Source organism: Chlorocebus sabaeus, chromosome 22 (genome assembly GCF_047675955.1).
Source record: "Chlorocebus sabaeus isolate Y175 chromosome 22, mChlSab1.0.hap1, whole genome shotgun sequence".
Lineage (NCBI taxonomy): Eukaryota > Metazoa > Chordata > Mammalia > Primates > Cercopithecidae > Chlorocebus > Chlorocebus sabaeus.
The window spans coordinates 33,066,718-33,088,627 of NC_132925.1; the positions used below are offsets into that span (position 1 = coordinate 33,066,718).

Sequence of the window (21,910 nt, forward strand, 5' to 3'; positions counted from 1 at the left end):
CTATATAATCTCATTGCTCTTTCATTACCAGCTGTCTCCCTGGTCTGTGTTGTCTAAATGCCATTCCCAGAGCCTGAGAGCACATGCAACCCTACTTTCTGTGTGCAGTTAGGCTACTAGATTGTCCAAAGGCCATGAAGAGTTACTTTTCATAGGAAGATCAAAAGTCACTCCTTCAAGCAGTCTTACAAAAGCCACATATATATTTACTATCTGCAACACAGAAAACTATATCAAGATAGAGGATATGTTCTGCAACTTGAAAATAAACCTTTAAACCATTAAGGTTTAAATTCAAAAGCCAACAGTTGGGTGAATGACAACCACCTCTGAAGTGTCTGATGGATTGCAGATTAGGCCACCAAGAACAAACCCAAATCACTGATGGCTACACGACCTACCTCTTTAAGGAGTCTCTTCACACATCTATTCTTTCTTTCTAGTTTTACAAATACCACACAAACCTAAATACTGGCTGAGAAAAAAGATGAACAATACACTATTTTAAAAATATTTAATACTTTTCAATGATTTTCAATTTGACCATGACAATAAAGACCATTTATGGATTTTGACCATTAAATTAACCCTATGAGGTATACCAGACATGTCTTGTTGTTAATTGGTATTAATACTCTTTTTACAGATGAAATAAAAGGCTTAGGGAGATTTGTATGACTTAGCAAAGTTCACATGGCTATTAAGTGGCAGAGATGGAAACAGAACTCCAGTCTTCTGACTTGTAGAAAAAGGTGTTCTATGTGATTTTATTTTAACAAAGCAAATTTCAATGTAATGCAATTAAGTTGAAGACATCATACCTGCCCATCTCCTCAACTAGAGTATGAAATTTCAGATTGGATAAATCGTGGTCATAAGAACATTTCTCTACAATGATGGATGTAACATGATGAATAAATAAAAATTACCTTAGAAGAACAACTAGGAAAACAATCCAAATGGTCATTACTAAAATGTCCAAATTGTCCATTTTGATGAGAAACACACAGTTATGAGCTATGAAAACGGATTTGTGGATATGAATTGCCAAGCCAGGACCCTTGTGCTACTGGGATGCATCTCTTTGGTGAAACAGAAAAAGACACCCGTTCCTCAGGACACTTCATTTTCATTTGTCAGATAATTATAAAATATTCAAAAATACTATTAATATATCTGTGATGTGATTGGTACCCTCTCCAAAGTGATGCCTTGAAATGTGCAACCTCCACAACCACACTAGGTTACTGTGTATCAAGTTCTCCTAAAAGTAGTAGCTCAGATGACCTCTAAGCCTTTAAGTGTAAAAAGTCACTTGTCAGTCCAAATGGTGATTAAGGAATTAATATAGCAGGAAGAGGAACTTTGATAAGAAAACGGGGATCAGAATGATCAGGATGATTGAAAGTGGTTTGGAGGAATGCAGACAAAATAACAAAGAAATATATTAGTTTGTTAGCATTGAGTTGCCTAGAAAAGTTTGGAAGTCCTACAAAAAAAAAAAAAGAGGCTAAATAATGGCCTTTTTAATCTAAGTCCTTAGTGGTCCATGGCAACGAAAAACTAAATCCAATGAGGACTTGTTTGAATTTCAGAGGTTCAAAATCCACAAAATATAATGCTTACCCATGAAACTGGTACTGAAACATGGTATTTTAAGGAAAGCTCAAAGACAGAATGAGTCTTCTGAGAAATGCTAACTCAACAAAGATGTATTAATACTTCTAATAAGGCCACAGTAAAAAAGAGATAGAGACATTCATCAGAGAGTCAAACTCCGACCTAGAATACTAGATATCCCTGATGACCCTGCCACACCTGTCAGGTAATACCCATCTATAACCCTCAGATACACTGTAAGTATTTGCAGCTGGTTCTTCCATATTAGCTGATGAACCATGGACAAATCTCTTGTCCTATCTGGGCCTCAGTTTCCTTATTTGTAAAAAGAGGACATTCTAGATAATCATGGAAGTCTTTTCCAGTTCTAAATTTCTAAGGTTGTATATTCTTATTGACCAGATAGGGCTTGACCAGATAGGGAAATGAGTGGTTTTAGCAGAATTTAATTAAGAACCCAGGGTGCTTTCTCCATTGTCATAAAATCTGTAGATAAGTACCAAAGAATCTAGGTGTCCTAGTTCCTCTTCCTTCTTGGCAGCATTTATTCTCATGTGCTCATGTATCTTATAGTCTGGGGCTGTCTTCAGATTGAAATCTCCCATATACACCTGGGCTTCTTTGATGGCTTGAAGATCTTTAGGATCTTCATAGTCGTCACCAGGTTTACTCTTGTATCTATTAGAAAAATAGACAACCCAGACACAAATATGACAATAAACTCTAATTTGTCTACATTAATATAGGCATATATTCAAATTTAATCATTATACAAAAGTTTAATTTCAAATCTGTGATGCCACTTTTGTCACAGAGCCCAAGCATTTTTTAAAAGTCAATTACTACTTTTAAAGTATCCCAAGCAAAATAATATACAATTACATAAATAGGAACCAATCACTAGATTGTACTGAAATAATCTGAATTACTGGTAGGCTTTGGTTCACTTCTAAGTAATTTATATTAACGTTGTTACTTATTCTCTTGATATAAATTACGTCTTGGAAATTAGGTGGGGTTTTTAATGACTAAAAAGTCAATTAAACTTTTTTTTTTTTTTTTTGAGATGGAGTCTCACTCTTTTTGCCTGGCTAGAGTGAGTGGTACAATCTCGGCTCACTGCAACCTCCACCTCCCAGGTTCAAGTGATTCTCCTGCCTCAGCCTCACAAGCAGCTGGGACTACAGAGATGGTCTCGATCTCCCGACCTCGTGATCTGCCTGCCTGAACCTCCCAATGAGATGGGATTATAGTCGTGAGCCATTATGCCCAGACAATTAAACTTTGTATTTGCATAAGTGCTTGCTGTAAAATTTTCAGAAAAGGTATCTAGTTTAAGATGATAGCATGAGCATACATATTTGCCTCTCCCTCTGTACCCAAATTCCATGAAAATGACAGTATAGAAGTACAAAAAGTTGTAAATTATCAGAAATCTAAGAATGGAATAGAAAGCCATGAGCAAACCAGTGACACTGATCCATTTCTGGAAGACAAAAAGAAGATAAAATTACATTAATGAATAAACCAGACCAAACTATAGCCCAGAATACCCACAAGATAAGGCCACAAAAAGGATTGAATATTATCTTCTTGGTGAAGTCCCTAGAATGCTCCAAGCACAAACAGGACAAGTACAGAATGGAATGCTAGATATATTTAGCAAAATTAATTAAAGGATTGAAAAAAAATGCTTAAACCAGTTGGGCCCTCCCAAACTTTCCCACTTGCATACATACAAAACAGTGGCAATCTTTATATCCAGACTAAAATCAAAGAATTATTCTCTACAGAAACTGAACTCTCTGCTTTGGAAGTACTAAGGTATCTAAAGGTATGGGCTATCATAATACCTTGGTACTAATAAAAGGCCCTTCATTGGGAGATCCCAACACACCTGTCTAATTTTTTAAAGTAAAGTCTACTAGCCAACATGAGCATGTATATGTAGCTCTCAGAGGAAACCCATACCATCTATTGTATTAACTGACAATCATTTATTTGTGTAAAACTGCACTAAAATGAAGGATTACTATTTTTAAAGAAAAAGAAAGGAGAAAGGGAGAAAGGAAAGGAAAGAAAGAAAAAGGAAGGAAAGAAAAAGGAAGGGAAGGGAAGAGAAGAGCTACTTCTGCCTCTGGCCACGTGAGAGTAACAGCACCCATTGTTATCCTCATAATATAAACAACCAGAAAACTGAATAAAAATATGTGAAACAATTATGTTCAGACATTGAAAATAAAGAGCATAAAACTGTAATTCTTGAGAAAAGTAAAAAGACATGATCCTTATTATCTCCTGGCTGCCGCATAGAGGAAATTACCAGCCTGTGGAGTAGGATCAGGATCCCAAACACAGTCCAGGGAAATCACTGACTGAGGAGACAGAGATTAGAGTACAAGGAGGCCAAATTTGGTGCTAAGAAATTTGTGGAAAAGAATATCAGAGGTACACAAAGAAATGCCTCTGAAAATCTACACAGAACCTTAACATTTTGGCTGAGTATTAATCTGTACATGCATAATGTGAACCACCATGAAGCTGGGCAAAGAACAACTCCTGGGAAAAGTACAATTGCTGGGAAACTGTAGAACAAATAATTCTCATAGTTTACACATAGCTGGGAATCACTCATGTTCCCACCAACTGGAGAGACCTTGTTGAGTACAGAGGATATTCAAGAATAACCATAAAAAAATCATGCCTTCAAAGACAAAAAGGCATAGAAGATATGAAAAACATTTATCAATCATTTTGTCCTAATTGACATTTATAGAACACTACAGCAAACAACGCAAGAAAGCATATTCTTTTCAAGCACGTATTGAACTTTTATGTAGACAGACTGTATATGCAGGGCCATAACATAGTTCTCCATAAATCTTTAAAAATTTAAATTATATAGACTATTTTCTATTACCACAAACAACTAAATTAGAAATCTAATTTAGGAAGATATTTTTTAAACTCCAAATCTTTGGAAACTAAACTGCAAGTCAAGGAAGTAATCACAAGTGATGTTAGAAATACTTTGGAGGCCGGGTGCGGTGGCTCAAGCCTGTAATCCTAGCACTTTGGGAGGCCAAGATGGGCGGATCACGAGGTCAGGAGATCGAGACCATCCTGGCTAATAACGGTGAAACCCCGTCTCTACTAAAAACAACAAAAAACTAGCTGGGAGAGGTGGCGGGCGCCTGTAGTCCCAGCTACTTGGGAGGCTGAGGCAGGAGAATGGCACAAACCCGGGAGGCGGAGCTTGCAGTGAGCTGAGATCCGGCCACTGCACTCCAGCCTGGGCGACAGAGTGAGACTCCGTCTCAAAAAAAAAAAAAAAAAAAAGAAATACTTTGGACTACGTGATAATAAATATCTACCATATGAAAATGTGTAATGCAGCTAACTCAATGCTTAGGAGGAAATTTATAGTTTAAATGTTTATATTACAAAGGAAGAAGGGCATAGAATCAAAACTTATACACAAGTTTACACACTAAGAAGCAAGAAACTAAAAGCTAATTAAACCTAAGTTAACTAGAAGGGAAGAAATTATAAAAATAATAGTAAATCAATGACAGAGAAAGCAGACCAAACAATATTTTAAAATCTATGACCAAAAGCTAGTTATTTGAAAAGATCTATAATGTGGGTAAATCACTAGCTGGAATGATGAAGAAAAAGAGATAATATGAAAATTAACAATGTAAATAAAACAGAGGGCATCAAAACAGATACTACAGAAATTAAATATAAGGGAATAATATAAACTACTTCATGCCAATAAAATTAACAACTTAGATGAAATGCACAAATTTCTTCAAAGACCCAATTATAAAAACTGACTCAAGAAGAAATAGAACATCTGGATAGTACTATAACAACAAAAATTTTAAATTTGTATTTAAAACTATCCCTCAAAGAATACTTACAGATGGATTCATTGACAAATTCCTTAGTAAAGCAGAAGAAAGAAAACAGAAATCCAAAACATAGAACAAACAGAAAACAAAATACAGAATAGCAGATGTAAGCCCTAAATATACATAAGTACATTAAACATAAATGGTCTAAATATACCATTGAATGACAGAAATGGGCAGTGTGGATTTAAAAACATGACCCAATTGTATGTTGCCTAGTGAAGTTAGTGAAGACACTAACTTCAAATATAAAAGTATAGGTAGGTTGAGGTAAAGGATGGAAACAGTTATATTATTTAAACACTGAATGCTTTCCAAGATAAGGAACAAAGTGTGGATGCTAGTTCTTCCCACTGTATTTCAATATAGTACTGGAAGTTCTAGCCAGTGCAATAACAAAAGGAAATAAGATGCAAACAGATTAGAAATAAAACTGCCCCTGTTTCCAAATGGCATGGTTGTCTACACATAAAATATCAAGAAACCTACCAAAAAAACTCTTACAACTGAGACAGTTCAGAAAGGCCACAGGATACTACATAAACATACAAAAATCAATTGTATTTCTATACTAGCAGCGAATGTGAACACATAGACACCAATATGAAAAACACAATGGTATTTAAAATTGCTCAAAAAAGAAATGCTTACATGCAAATCTAACAAAACATGAACAGAACCTTTTATGCTGAAAACAGCAAAACACTGATGAAAGAAATCAAAGATCTAAATAAATGGAAAGTCATACCATGTCCATGGATTAGAAGACTCAACACAATAAAGATAAAAATTATCTCCAAATTAATACACTGCTTTAACATAATTCTTATTGAAATTATGGCAAGATTTTCTATACATATAGACAAGATTTTTCTGAAATTTATATGGAAAGAAAAGTAATTATAATGTCTAAAATAATTTTGAAAAATAAAATGAGAGGAATCACTCTACCAGATTTCAAGATCTATTATATAGATATATGAATCAAGACAATGTAGTGTTGGTAAGAGGATAGATATATAGATCAACAGACTTGAAAGTAAACCCAGAAATAGACCCACACAAATATGTCCAAATGATTTCTGACAAAGATGCAAAAGGAATTCAGTGGAGGAAATGTCTTTTCAGCAAAAATGCTAGAGTAATTGGACATCTGTAAGAAAAAAACAAATCTCAACCTAAGTCTGATACCTTATTTAAAAATTAGCTTAAATATAAAAAGAAAAACTATAAAATGTTTCAACAAAAATAGGATAAAATATTTAGGACCTAGGGCTAGGCAGAGTTCTTAGACTTGACATCAAAATCAAGATTTATATAAGGAAAATTGATAAACTGAACATCAACTAAATTAAAAGCTGTTGCTCTGTGACAAACTCTGTTAAGGGAGGCCAAGTGCAGTGGTTCACACCTGTAATCCCAGCACTTCGGGAGGCCAGGGAAGGTAGATCACTTGAGGTCAGGGGTTCCAAACCAGCCTGGCCAACATGATGAAACCCTGTCTCTACTAAAAAAAACTGCAAAAGTTAGTGGGGCATGGTGGCACATGTTTGTAATCCCAGCTACTTGGGAGGCTGAGGCAGGAGGATCATTTGAACCCAGGAGACGGAGTTTGCAGTGAGCCAAGATTGCACCACTGCACGCCAGCCTGGGCAACACACGAGACTCTGTCTCAAAAAAAAAAAAAAAAAAAAAAAGAAAGAAAGAAAGAACAAACTCTGTTAAGGGAATGAAAAGATAAGCTACAGATTAAGAGACTAAGATAAAATATTTGTAAACTATATATCCAACTAGCATATAGTACACATCCAGGACTAGTATCTAGAATATAAAAAGAAGTCTAAAATCTCAACAGTAAAAGGGAGAACAATCCTATTCATATGTGAGAAAAAGACACAAAGGGCCATGTCACCAAAAATATACAGATGGCAAATAAACCAATGAAAACATATGCTTATCACGTGAAACTACCTCATCCCAGATTTTTTTTTTAATCCCCAAATCTCTCTGCTGCTTGCAGAGCAGACTGCTTCTCAGTGTCTGTCAGGGTCTGATCGAAAAGTAACATAACATGTCTCCAGGAGCGTTCAAACATTTGGGTGAAATTCTGGAAAGTCTCTCAGGGTTATCTGAAAAGTTGCCAAGATCTCTCTTAATTTGCATTAAGTCCCGTAGGGAGATGGGGACCTTGGCCTAACTGGGCCCAAATTCACTGGGTATCTGTTGGAGGGGCAAGAGTGAGACTGGGGCTTGTTTAGGGTGAGGATTTCTAGGAGAGGGCAAGTGAGGGGCTGAAGCTGGATAAGGAGGTTGGGGTGGATCTGGAAGAGCAAGGCTGGAGGGAGCTCACTCCTCTGCTGGGGGTGCCTCTGGGAGTCATATCTTTAATTTGCTAGGCTTACCCCTTGCAACCTGAGATGGCCAACAGGAGGGCTGGATCAATCCTACACTGTTGGCAAGTCTGGATTGCCTTGCAAGCTATAGAAAGCCTGCACATTTGGGGCTTCAGACCATCTGTCCTCACATCCACAGAAAAAGTCCAACTGCTGAATGGTATAAAAATGAATGGTTCCTTCCTGAGGCCAAGCCATCCTTCCTGTAAATCACAATTTGGCCAAACCCTTGTGCAGAGGGCTATGAGGGGTTTTTCCTCCAGATTCTGAGGGTCAAACAGTCCCAGTGGTTCAGGATACACTCCAGAGGAGTATAAGCTGGGGGTGGTGAAGAGAACTGGTTGCCCATTCTGAAAGACAGGGAATAGAAGTATCCCTCCTTCCTTTCCTTCTTTCAGTGAAAACTCAGGGTGTGATGGAGACAGAAAGCAAGCATCCTCCTTTCACTTTCCACCCCTTATCCCTGAGCTGGCCATAGGTACCACTGCGGTATGTACCCATGAAGCAGGGGAAACCTGGAGAATAGTAGTTAACCACCCTCACCTATGCCTCCATTTCTCCCTCCTGTCAGAAAACTGAGTTCCCTGGGTCTGTTTATGCCATGAAGCATGGTCTCCTTCCATGGGGTGGGGGGTTTAGTCGGCAGGAATTGGTCCTGCTTTACATTGTGCCTGTTGCCTGGCTTTGGATCCCTCAGACTGGGTTTTTCTTTCTAGGGCCTCAGCCTGAAGCTTGGAACCAAGGTTGGGACTGAAAAAGTATTTTAGAGGCTGTTTGTATCTATTTAGAGTGTCTCAAATGTGCCCTGCCAAATCTGCAGTTCTCAGCCAGCAGGGGCCATTCCTGTTAACTTTCTTATCAGAAACAGAGCTAGGGTGAGCCCTCTCACTTAGAAAAGGAAAAAAAACAGAAAAACAGTTTAAGGGGCAAAAAGTGGAGAGAGTCTGGGGGAAGAACCCCTTGCTTAGTGCAACTGGGCCTTTCTAATCCTTTTATCTTTCCTTCAGTTCAGACTAGGTTGAATTCCTTGGCCAGGGGAGGAGAGGTTCCGTTGGCGTGGTGGGTGAGAAGCACATGTCCATTGGCCCTGTGGGGTTGCAGCTACCATCATAGCTTTCTCCTGCCTTGCTCATGACTGTTGGGCTCGACCCTGGCCTGCTGTGGGCATGCCCAGGTGCCCAAGCTGGGAGGAAAAAGGGTAAGGAGAGGTGCCCTGAGCCATGCATTCCTGCAGCTGTCAAAGTGGAGGCATACATGGCATCTCTAGGAACAGTTGGTCTGATTTTCACCTTTGGAGGCTGAGCCTAATGCTCATTTTGCTTAGTAACATTTCCACAGCCTGTAGCAAAACTCCTAACATTATACAAAAGAGATAAGAGCCATTTCAAAGACAGAAAAGAGACAAAGTCTAGGGGTTTCGACCTCCCAGTTAGGGTGGAGTTTTTTAAACTCAGTGAAGAGAAACAGAGCCTTTTACCCGCAGGAAAGAGAAAGGTGGCAGGGTTTTGAAAGAGAGGCAGACCCAAAAGTTTGGCATTCACTCACACTCACCTTCCACAATCCCGGACGAGTCCCCAGTTGAAATGGGAAAGGTTCCCTTGTCCCCCTCGCAGGGTGTGCAATGGGAGTGTGGCTCGCTTCTTCAGTACCCCATTGCTCAAACCTCTAGGGGAGCATACAGACCGGCAGGCTGTGGGGCTCCAACCCCATGGCAGTGTCTAGGGGTGAATGTTTACAGCTGAAGCCCCAATGGGCGTGTGTTACAGGGTGCTCTCTTAGTTTGTTGTCTATAGGCAGCCTGTGTTAACCAGCTCAATTAGACTCCCTTCCTTATCACAAAGACAGATGGATTTCTGTATCCCAGGGTTTCTTGCCTTGGTGTACTGAAAGAATTGGATCACATGTGGGCTTGGGGGATGAGTGCAAATTTTTATTGAGTGGAAGTAGCTCTCCCCCAATGGGAGAACCAGAAGGGAGGTGGTTTTTCCCTGGATTTGGGCCACTCGGCAGCCCCAGCCCAACTCTCCCGCCAAACTCTGCCTTGCCCACTGGTCAATGGCCTGCCAGCATCTATTGATGCCTGTCAGCATGTTCCTGATGACCAGTTACTTGTGTCATCTGCCAATGTGTCCCTTATGATATCCAGCCACTTCTGTGTCTGCCTGCTATGGTCTCAGGTTTTAATAGGCCCAGGATGAGGGCATGGCAGGCCAGGGTGGTCTTGGGAAATGCAATATTTGGGCAGGAAATGCCTCTCCTCACCTAGGTCCGTGGGGGTGGAGCTCTAGCCAGGGACCACTCCTTTCTCTGTCCAGCACTTCCCTTCCTCCCTTCCATATAATTTAAAGGGACCAATCCTTTCCCTTCCCAGCACTCCCATATCAATACCGGATATTTAAAAAAAAGAAAGAAATTAACTTCAGATGGTTAAAGATAAAGGTAAGAGCCAAAACTATAAGATGTTAGAAGAACATACAGGAGAATATGTTTATGATTTTGAGATAGAAAAGCATTTCTTAATTCTTAAAAATCATTCTGACTATACAGTATTATTAGCAAAATAGAATTCCTGGACTGGAAACTCTAAGGATTATAGAAGTTCTACCAAGGTATCACCACCCTAAAAGATCCAGTTGACCTGTTTATAATATCTCCTTCTCTGTTTTTATTGTTTTCACTTTTGAAATTAAATGATAACAATGTCAATAAATATAAAGGTTTTTAAGATATATTATTTTGGGACTCACATATTAAAAAGATAAGCGTTTAGGTTAAAAAAACTCACAGTTCCTCCCATTCTTTTTTTCGCTGTTGAATCTTTAATTGTGCCCTTTCAGCTTTCAATATAAGTTTTCTTGTTTTCTCGATTTGATTTTCCACCATAATTTCACTTAGGGTTTTAGGCCGAAATTTCTTCCCTTTTTCTATTATTGATTCTTCTTGTATGGCAATGCTCCCACCTATACAGAGAATCAACATTTTTCAGCCTTTTTGAGACATAAAAACAAAACTCTCAGATACTGTTTTTAACCTGCTGCATTAAAAAAAAAAAAAAAAACAACGCAGAGAATATATTGAATTCGTAAATCAAAGTCTTTATTGAGCACTAGGTGTGGTGGCTCACGCCTGTAATCCCAGCACTTTGGGAGGCTGAAGCAGGTGGATCACTAGAGGTCAAGAGTTTGAGACTAGCCTGGGCAATGTGGTGAAACCCGATCTCTACTAAAAATACAAAAATTAGCCAGCCATGGTGGTGTGTTCCTATACTCTCAGCTACTTGGGAGGCTGAAGCAGGAGAATTGCTTGAACCCAGGAGACAGAGGTTGCAGTAAGCTGAAATCTTGCCACTGCACTTCAGCCTGGGGAACAGAGCGAGACTCTATCTCATACAAAACAAAACAAAACAAAAACAAAAATGTATTTATTGACCAACTACTATGAATTCAACCCCATAATAAGTACTGTGGAATGCCAAAATAAAAAGATCTAAGTCACATTTTTTGCTTTTAAAAACCTTATTAAAAAGTTGGCAAGATAAGACATATATTAAACAATTAGAGAACAAGATAAATGATGGTGGACCACTAACATGTTGGGAAAGAGCGTTTCTGACATGATGGCGGGGAAAAGGAGAAAAATCGAGTAAGTCCAATTCGATACATACAATTTGAGGTGGCACATACCAACTGAAGTGCTCTGAAGCCAACTAAAAAACTTGTCAGAAACACAGTCAAATAAATAATTTAAAAATTATTGGCTTTATGGCCAGGCCTGGTGGCTCACTCCTATAATCTTATCACTTTGGAAGGCCAAGGTAGGCAGATTGCCTGAGCTCAGGAGTTCAAGACCAGCCTGGGCACAGTGAAACCCCCATCTCTCTAAAAATACACACACACATACACACACACACACACACAAAATTAGCTGGGTATAAACCCAGTTACTCAGGAGGCTGAAGTACCAGAATTGCTTGAACCTGGGAGGCGGAGGTTGCAGTGAGCCAAGATTGGACCACTTCACTCCAACCTGGGAGACAGAGAGAAACTCTGTCTCAAAAAAAAAAAAAAAAAAAAAAAAAAAATTGGCCGTATCAACTAATGAGTTTCTTTTCTTTCCTTTCTTTTTTTTTTTTTTTTTTTTTTTTTTTTGAGACAGAGTCTCACTTCGTCACTTAGTAGAGTGCAATGATGTAATCTTGGCTCACTGCAACCTCTGCCTCTGGCGTTCAAGTGATTCTCCCGCCACAGCCTTGTAAGTAGCTGGGACTACGGGAATGTGTCACCGTGCTCAGCTAATTATTGTATTTTTAGTAGAGATGGGGTTTCACCATGTTGGCTAGGCTGGTCTTGAACTCCTGACCTCAAGTGATCCACCTGCCTTGGCCTCCCAAAGTGCTGGGATTACAAGTGTGAGCCATCACACCTGGTCTACTAACAAGTTCCTATTGGGGAATTACTCTATTCATGTTCAAGCTTTAGATAGATATGAAAAATTAAATAATATGAGATACTTACATAGTTATAAATAACCATTTCATCATATTTCATATTTTAAATATATGGTGGTATAGAGAAAGAAGAGTTTATGTGGCCCGGGTGGTCATGGGAAGGCTTTATAAACAAAAGTGTAATTTAAGCTACATCCCCAAGAATTGGTAGAATTCAGAGAGGAGAGAAGTGAAGAGGTCACTCCAGCAGGAGCCTGGGTGTGGAAGTGTCAGATATAATTAGGGAGCAGCAGGCAGGACAGAAGACTAAACAGGCAAGCTGAACAGTATGAGAAGGCACTACTGGAAACATAGAATACGGATAGATTGTGGAAGGATTAAGATCAGGACAACGGTTTCAGAATTTATCCTAGAAGCAAAAAGGAGACATTAAAGAGTTCCCAGTGAAGAAGATAAACCAATATTAACGTTTGTATTATATCATTGTCAATAGCCTAGATCTAGCCAGGTTGCAGCAGCACCTTGTATTTATTATTGAATGGCTCTCCAAGCCATTTCAGAATTCTTGTTCTTCTACTAATCTGCAGTCACCTTGTGGGCAGGAACAAGAAACAGGTTGCAGGGATTAGAGGTACTATTTTCATACCTCTATTCTCTGCTCATTCTATTTAAAGCATATGTTCTTGGAAAATAGTCTGAAATGCAGTGTTTTAGCCCCACATTTTGGGATGGGGCCCAGGAATCTGACACAAACCACTGCCTAGAACCTAGCATCTGGGGAAATCCTAGATTTAAGAATAGCTAGATGTGGCAAGTAAGAAAACAGCAGCATCCAGTCCTCTCACCCACTCTCAGTCACATGACCAGCGTAGGTTTTCTTACAAACTACGTTAAAGAGGAAAGTGGACATGGAGCATTTGTTGGAAAAATGTGGCCTCTCATTCTCAGCTATACCACACACTTTTGTCTCTCTCGATTATTTACTCCAAAGAAAACCGTCATGGAAGGAAGAGGGACAAGAGATTGAGTTCAAGCCACCAAAGAAGGTTCAATGGTTCTGCCCACAGACAATTCACTTTTGAAGTCTTAGTAAATAAGAATTTAAAAGCCTTCTTTTCATAGGCTACCTGCATCTCTCTGGCTGTCCTTTCTTCCAGTTCCCTCTTTTTCAAACCTGTCCAGTTTGCTTGGTTTTCTCTCTGATTGACTAGTTCGTTTGAATTTGGAGTACTTAGAGGGCTGTACCAGCCTGTAAGAGGTTATCTTGTGGTCACTTAGTATGGCATGAACCACAATAGTATCACTTTCCAATGGATCTCGAAATCTGAAAAAATAAAACAAGTATTTGCAATAGTCACCATTTTGATCATTCTGCATAATTACTAGTAATAAAATAAAACTATAATACACGATTCTTATTATATCATTATATTGTGCTAGACTCAAATTTTAACATATATATAACAACAGGATGTCATGGAAGTTGGATTGGACTTGATTAAAGAGCAAATATAATCTTTATAATGAAAATACTAAACAACTCATTATTAATCACTATAATACCAGTGCTTTCATAATACGTGGAAAAATGAAAATTTTGCAGGCAGACTGCAGTTTAATGGTAAACAGATCATATCAAACTCTGAGAAAATATAATCTACTTCCCTACATATTATATATAATAGACTATATATTATATATGTATATATATCTACACATATATATTAATAGATTATTATATATAATGTGTAATAGATATATAGTTTGTGTATGTGTTTTGATGCATAGACATATAAATACATATAAACATGTAAATTATGTAAACAAATATATTAATATCTGTGTGTGAGTGAAGGGTCTCTAAATCAAAAAGTGGAAAAATAATTTTTAACTCTTATTTCCCAGAGACTAAAGAATGTTCATTCTTCACCTCACAAAATTGTTTTCTTAAATTATATGGTATGTGTGGTGTGTATATATGTGGGTGTTTACACACATGTGGCAATGCAATTTATTTGTACATAGTACTATAAAAAGAGCAGACCTTGAGCAGCTGAATAAAAGTGGAGACCTCCTCATTTCTACTCTTTGCCCCTCAATTTTCCATGTTTAATGACATTTCACAAAAGTCGCAATCTAGCAGATTCCCCTATTTGCCTCTGTAAAAAACATTAAGCTCAGGAAATCATACTAATCTCTAGTTTTTCTTTCTCTCATTGCCCACAGAGTCTTATTTTTAAAAGTTCTTCATCTATCTGTCAATTAAAAAAATTAAAATTTTTTTCATCAATTATGTTGTTATTTGGGGGCATTGGTTCATAATTATCACACACACACACACACACATATGCACTTTTAATTTTAGAATTTAATTTATTTTTGTATATAGTGATTATTCCTAGCTTGTTTGCCTTTCTTACTATTTTTCTAACTTAATCTTTAAACTCTATGTCTGCTTTTAAAATGATTTACTATTTCTTTTTAATGTTCCCTTTTCTTTCATACATACTATCTTTCTCATCTCTTTAAGACTTATTTCCTTTATGTATTTGCCCACTGGAACTTTTAAATTTTAGCCTTTCCATGAGACCCAGATAACACTGAGAGGTGAAGCCAGCTGGACTTCCTGGGTCGAGTGGGGACTTGGAGAAGTTTTCTGTCTAGCTAGAGGATTGTAAACACACCCATCAGCGCTGTGTGTCTAGCTCAAGGATTATAAGTGCACCAATCAGCACTCTGTAAAAATGCACCAATCAGCACTCTGTGTCTAGCTAAAGGATTGTAAATGCACCAATCAGCACTCTGTAAAAACGCACCAATCAGCACTCTGTGTCTAGCTAAAGGATTTAAGTGCATCAACCAACACTCTGTAAAAACACACCAATCAAGCTCTGTGTCTAGCTAAAGGATTGTAAATGCACCAATCAGCACTCTGTAAAATGGACCAATCAGCAAGATGTGGTGGGGACAAATAAGGGAATAAAAGCTGGCCACCCCAGCCAGCAGCAGCAACCCGCTTGGGTCCCCTTTCATGCTGTGGAAGCTTTGTTCTTTTGCTCTTCACCATAAATCTTGCTGCTACTCACTCTTGGGGTCCACACTACCTTTAAGAGCTGTAACACTCACCACAAAGGTCCACTGCTTCATTCTTGAAGTCAGCAAAACCAAGAACCCACTAGAAGGAACCAACTCGGGACACACCTTGGCAACCCAGATGGGACATTGCCATGCAGTGAGTACCATCAGACCCCTGTAGCTTGCTATTCTGTCCTATTTTTCCTTGCAATTCAGGGGCTAAATACCAGGCACCTGCCAGCCAGTTAAAATCAACTAGCATGGCCGCCGGACTAAAGACATGGGTGTCAGGCTTTCTGGGAAGGGGCTCTCTAACAACTCCTTCTCTTTGGAGTTGGGAGCGTTGGTTTGCCTGGAACCAGATTCCGCTTTTCCTGTACTTCTGGGCTGAGCCAAGGGTCGACAGAGAGGAAAGTCATTCAGCTCAAGGGTCCTGACAAAAAGTTTGTTGACCCTGTAGCCACGAGCGGAACTCTCAAAGTCATGTCACCCAAGTGAGACTCACCCATCTATCCTATCTATCCTGATCCTTGCCTCCTGGGTCCTAATGGCTGTCAGACAAACTTCCTCCTGCCTCTCTTCTCCGAGGCTAGTCCCACTTCTAAAAACCACTCCCTGTCTCTGGTGCTTTTCTAGTTTCTCCTATAAGAATGATTTCTAGTATCAACTTCAGGACTTTGTTCCCTTCTTTAGGCACCTGGGCTCACCAATCAGAAAGACATAATTTTTGCCCAAAGCCCCATTGGGTGGGGAGACCAACTATCCTTTTAGGATCCTTCCTCATACCAGCAGGCCTAACAGAAGCTATTCCTGAGGCTGGGATATGGGGAGCTTCAGAAATGATATCCTTCCTATTCAAGTGAGGACAAAAGGCATCACTTTTCCAACCCTGGAGATCCCTTCCCTCCCTCAGGGTATGGCCCTCTACTTCATTTTTGGGGCATAACATCTTTACAGGATGGGGTAAAGTCCCAGTACTAACAGGAGAACACCTAGGACTCTAACAGGTTTTCGAGAATGCATTGGTAAGGGCCACTAAATCCGACCTTCCTCAGTCTTCTTTGTGGTCTAAGAGGAAAACTAGTGTTTCTGCTGCTGCATCGGTGAGCACAACTATTCCGATCAGCAGAGTCCAGGGACCATTGAGGTTCTTGGGGAAGAGGGGTTTCTGCTGCTGCGTCGCTAAGCGCAACTATTCCGATCAGCAGGGTCCAGGGACCGTTGCAGGTTCTTGGGCAGGGGGGTAAGTAAACAAACCAAAATCGCTAGTGGTTTTTCCTTTCACATGGGAAACACTCAGGAATCAACAGGCTCACCCTTGAAATGCATCCTAAGCCATTGGGACCAATTTGACCCACAAACGCTGAAAAAAAGGTGGCTCATTTTTTTTCCTGCACTACAGCCTGGCTCCAATATTCTCTCTCTGATGGTGAAAAATGGCCACCTGGGGGAAGTATAAATTACAACACTATCCTGCAGCTTGACCTTTTCGGTAAGAGGGAAGGCAAATGGAGTGAAATACCTTATGTCCAAGCTTTCTTTTCATTGAAGGAGAATACACAACTATGCAAAGCTTGCAATTTACATCACACAGGAGGACCTCTCAGCTTACCTCCATATCCTAGCCTCCCTAGAGCTCCCCTTCCTATTAATAATAAACCTCCTCTAATCTCCCCCATCCAGAAGGAAACAAGCAAAGAAATCTCCAAGGGACCACAAAAACCCCCAAGCTATTGGTTATGTCCCCTTCAAGCTGCAGAGGGAGGGGAATTTGGCCCAACCCAGGTACGTGTCCCCTTCTCCCTCTCTGATTTAAAGCAGATCAAGGCAGACCTGGGGAAGTTTTCAGATGATCCTCTTAGGTACACAGATGTCTTACAGGGTCTAGGACAAACCTTTGACCTCACTTGGAGAAATGTCATGGTATTGTTACATCAAACCCTGGCCTTTAATGAAAAGAATGCGGCTTTAGCTGCAACCCAAGAGTTTGGAGATACCTGGTATCTTAGTCAAGTATATGATAGAATGACAGCCGAAGAAAGGGACAAATTCCCTACCAGTCAGCAAGCCGTCCCCAGTATGGATCCCCACTGGGACCTTGACTCAGATCATGGGGACTGGAGTTGCAAACATCTGTTGACCTGTGTTCTCAAAGAACTAAGGAGAATTAGGAAAAAACCCACGAGTTATTCAATGATGTCCACCATAACTCAGGGAAACAAAGAAAATCCTTCTGCCTTCCTTGAGCGGCTACAGGAGGCCTTAAGAAAATATACTCCCCTGTCACCTGACTCCCTCGAGGGTCAACTGATCCTAAAAGATAAGTTTATTACCCAATTAGCTACAGGTATCAGGAGAAAGCTCCAAAAGCTTGCCCTGGGCCCTGAACAAAATCTGGAGGCATTACTAAACCTGGCAACCTCGTTGTTCTATAATAGGGACCAAAAGGAACAGGCTGAAAAGGAAAAGTGAGATCAGAGAAAGGCCACAGCCTTAGTCATGGCCCTCAGACAAACCTCGGTGGTTCAGAGAGGACAGAAAATGGAGCAGGCCAATCACCTGGTAGGGCTTGTTATCTGTGTGCTTTGCAAGGACACTTTAAAAAAGGTTGTCCAATGAGAAACAAGCTGCTGAGGCAATCACTGGAAGGTGCACTGCCCCAGAGGACAAAGGTTCTCTGGGCCAGAAGCCCCTAAACAGATGATCCAACAACAGAACTGAGGGTTCCCGGGGCAAGCGCCAGCTCATGTAATCACCCTCACTGAGCCCTGGGTATGTTTAACCATTGAGGACCAGGAAATTGACTTCCTCCTGGACACTGGCACAGCTTTCTCAGTGTTCATCTCCTATCCCAGACAGCTGTCCTCAAGGTCTGTTACCATCCGAGGAATCCTGGGACAGCCTGTAACCAGGTATTTCTCCCACCTCCTCAGTTGTAATTGGGAGACTTCGCTACAGATAGTAAGTATGCTTATCTAATCCTACATGCTCATTCTACAATATGGAAAGAAAGGGAGTTCCTAACCTCTGGAGGAACCCCCATTAAATATCACAAGGAAACCATGGAGTTATTGCACACAGTGCAAAAACCCAAGGAGGTGGCAGTCTTATACTGCCAAAACCATCAAAAAGGGAAGGAGACGGGAAAACACCAGCAAAAGTCACTGGCAGAGGAAGGGAAAGACCAGCAGAGAGGAAAGAGAGAGGAAGAGGCAGAGAGATAAAAAGAGAGAGAAAGGGAAAGACAGGAAGTCAAAAAGAAAGAGAAGGAAAGAGATAGAGGAAGAGACAGACAAAGAAGGAGTCAGAGAGGAAGAGAGACAGAGACAGAAAGAGGAAGAGACAGAGAGACAAAGAGGGAGTCAGAGAGAGAGAGAGACACAGAAAGTCAAAGAGAGAGAGGAAGAGACAGACAAAGAGGGAGTCAGAAAGAGAGAAAGAGACCGACAAAGAAGTCAAAGAGAAAGAAAGAGAGATGGAAGTAATAAAGAAAAAAGAGTGTACCCTATTCCTTTAAAAGCCAGAGTAAATATAAAACCTATAATTAATAATTGATAGTCTTCTCCGTGACCCTATAACACTCCAATAGCACCTTGTTGTCAGTGTAAACAAGGGTGTAGCCCGAAAGCACTGAGGCCACTGACAACCCATAGCCTTCCTATCAGAGATCCTTGGCCCAGTGGCCTACAGATGTCCCAGATGCATTCAATCTGTGGCAGCAGCTGCTTTGCTAGCAGAAGAAAGTTGGAAAATAACTTTTAGAGGTAACCTCATTGTGAGCACACCTCACCAGAAATATTCTGTCAAAAAAATAGGAAAGGCAGAGGGGTAGCTTACTGGCTCAAATCTTGAAGCGTGGGGCTGTTCTGTTGGAAAAAGACGATTTGACCCAGCAGATTTACTAATAAGGGATCTAGATCTTGATTGGTTGCCATACAGGGATCCGAGCAGATCTAGGAGGAACTCCCTTCAGGACAGGACGATAGATGGTTCCTCCTGGGCGATTAAGGGAAAAAGACACAATGGGTCTTCAGTAAGTTATAAGGAAACTCTTGTAGAAGCAGAGTTAGGAAAATTGCCTAATAATTGTCCGCTCAAACGTGTGACCTGTCTGCACTCAGCTAAACTTGAAAGTACTTATAGAATCAGGAAGGAGCCATCTATGCCAATTCTAAGTTAATATAGACTGAACGAAGTCTTATTAATAGCAAAGAATAATTGAAATCCCAAACTTACAAGGTTTTCAACAAAAGTAAAGTTTGCTAAAAGTTAACAGTGTAACATGTATTATCCTAACCTCTAATCTTGAGGAAATCAGACCCTATCAGTATCCCTCAAAGATCAAGTCCATCAGCGCAGAGCCATACAACTAATACCCCTACTTATAGGGTTAGGAATGGCTACTGCTACAGGAACTGGAAGAGCCAGTTTATCTACTTCATTATCCTACTACCACACACCCTCAAAGGATTTCTCAGACAGTTTGCAAGAAATAACGAAATCTATCCTTACTCTACAATCCCAAATAGACTCTTTGGCAGCAGTGACTTTCCAAAACTGCCGAGGCCTAGACTTCTTCACTGCTGAGAAAGGAGGACTCTGAACCTTCTTAGGAGAAGAGTTTTGGTTTTACACTAACCAATCAGGGATAGTATGAGATGCTGCCCGGTGTTTACAGGAAAAGGCTTCCGAAATCAGACAACACCTTTCAAACTCCTACACCAACCTCTGGAGTTAGGCGACATGGCTTCTCCCCTTTCTAGGTCCCATGGCAGCCATCTTGCTGTTACTTGCCTTTGGGCCCTGTGTTTTTAGCCTTCTTGTCAAATTTGTTTCCTCCAGGATTGATGCCATCAAGCTACAGATGGTCTTACAAATGGAACCTAATGAGTTCAACTAACAACTTCTACCAAAGACTCCTGGATTGACCCACTGGCCCTTTGCCTGACCTAGAGAGTTACCCTCTGGAGGACACTATAACTACAGGACCCCTTCTTTACCCCTATCCAGCAGGAAGCAGCTAGAGCGGTCATCACCCAATTCCCAACAGCAGTTGGGGTGTCCTGTTAAGAGCGGGGATTGAGAGGTGAAGCCAGCTGTACTTCCTGGGTTGAGTGGGGACTTGGATAACTTTTCTGTCTAGCTAGAGGACTGTAAATGCACCAATCAGCCCTCTGTGTCTAGCTAAAGGATTATAAATGCACCAATCAGCACTCTGTAAAAATGCACCAATCAGTGCTTTGTGTCTAGCTAAAGGATTGTAAATGCACTAATCAGCACTCTGTAAAAACACACCAATTGGCACTCTGGGTCTAGCTATAGGATTGTACATGCACCAATCAGCACTCTGTAAAAACGCACCAATCAGCACTCTTGTCTAGCTAAAGGATTGTAAATGCACCAATCAGCACTCTGTAAAAACGCACCAATCAGCACTCTTGTCTAGCTAAAGGATTGTAAATGCACCAATCAGCACTCTGTAAAAACGCACCAATCAGCACTCTTGTCTAGCTAAAGGACTGTAAATGCACCAATCAGCACTCTGTAAAATGGACCAATCAACACTCTGTAAAATGGACCGATCAGCAGGACGTGGGCAGGGACAAATAAGGGAATAAAAGCTGGCCACCCCAGCCAGTAGCAGCAACCCACTCAGGTCCCCTTCCACGCTGTGGAAGCTTTGTTCTTTTGCTCTTCACAATAAATCTTGCTGCTGCTCACTCTTTGGGTCCGCACCACCTTTAAGAACTGCAACACTCACTGCGAAGGTCCGTGGCTTCATTCTTGAAGACAGCAAGACCAAGAGCCCACTGGAAGGAACCAACTCCAGACACAACATGAAGGAAAATATAGCTGGTTTTGATCGCATAAAAATTAAAAATTCTGCACAGTTAGAAAAATATGAACAAAGTTTAAGGCAAATGGCAGAGCAGGAGAAAGCATTTACAATATGTAGAATAACTGGCAAATATCTGTAATAGAGATAAAGAGGCTAAAATTAAAAATAATGTGGGAAATAAACAGAACCCAAAGAAAAATGAACAAGAAATCTAAACAGACAATTCTCAGAAGAATACATATAAATGAACCATAGGCACATGAAAGGAAATGCTGAACCCCACCAATAATAAAAAGGATGCAGATTATTCAATCAAGAGTTATTATATTTTGCCTGTTAGATTGGTAAAGATGAAAACGTTGGTGATACCCAGTGTTATTTGGTACAACTTTATCCTCTTCCCACATTCCAATCAGATAGCTAGCTAGGTTCTTATTATCTTCTTCCATATGTTCCCTGAAAACATGATGCTATGGTGGATGGAGGGTCCCCAGACCAGGGACAGAAAGCAGGAGTTAAGGAAAAGAGTATTTGATAACAAGGACGTAGGGAGGCAGAAGTGAACCCTGACTCGGAGGAGGATGGGCAAGTGGGTCCCAGAGCTGTGGGCACTTGTTCC

The 21,910-nt window shown here is 40.3% G+C and overlaps 1 protein-coding gene across 9 annotated transcripts in view; it reads right to left on the reverse strand.

The window, feature by feature from the left end:
• Positions 1-21,910, reverse strand: part of CFAP44 (cilia and flagella associated protein 44) — a 140,101-nt gene that overhangs the window by 32,262 nt on the left and 85,929 nt on the right. For 7 of the 9 annotated variants that reach the window (XR_005242008.2, XM_007985799.3, XM_007985797.3 and 4 more), the window contains 3 exons: positions 13,505-13,701; positions 10,716-10,890; positions 2,121-2,298 (listed from right to left, as the gene is read on the reverse strand). The exons of 1 other annotated variant lie outside the window; for it this stretch is intronic. Coding sequence is in view for 7 of the 8 variants with exons in the window: in XM_007985799.3 (XP_007983990.2) it covers positions 2,121-2,298; positions 10,716-10,890; positions 13,505-13,701 (550 nt within the window). In the remaining variant the exon portion in view is untranslated. The remainder of the gene's footprint in view (positions 1-2,120; positions 2,299-10,715; positions 10,891-13,504; positions 13,702-21,910) is intronic. One more of the 9 variants, XM_007985796.3, reaches the window with a different exon arrangement.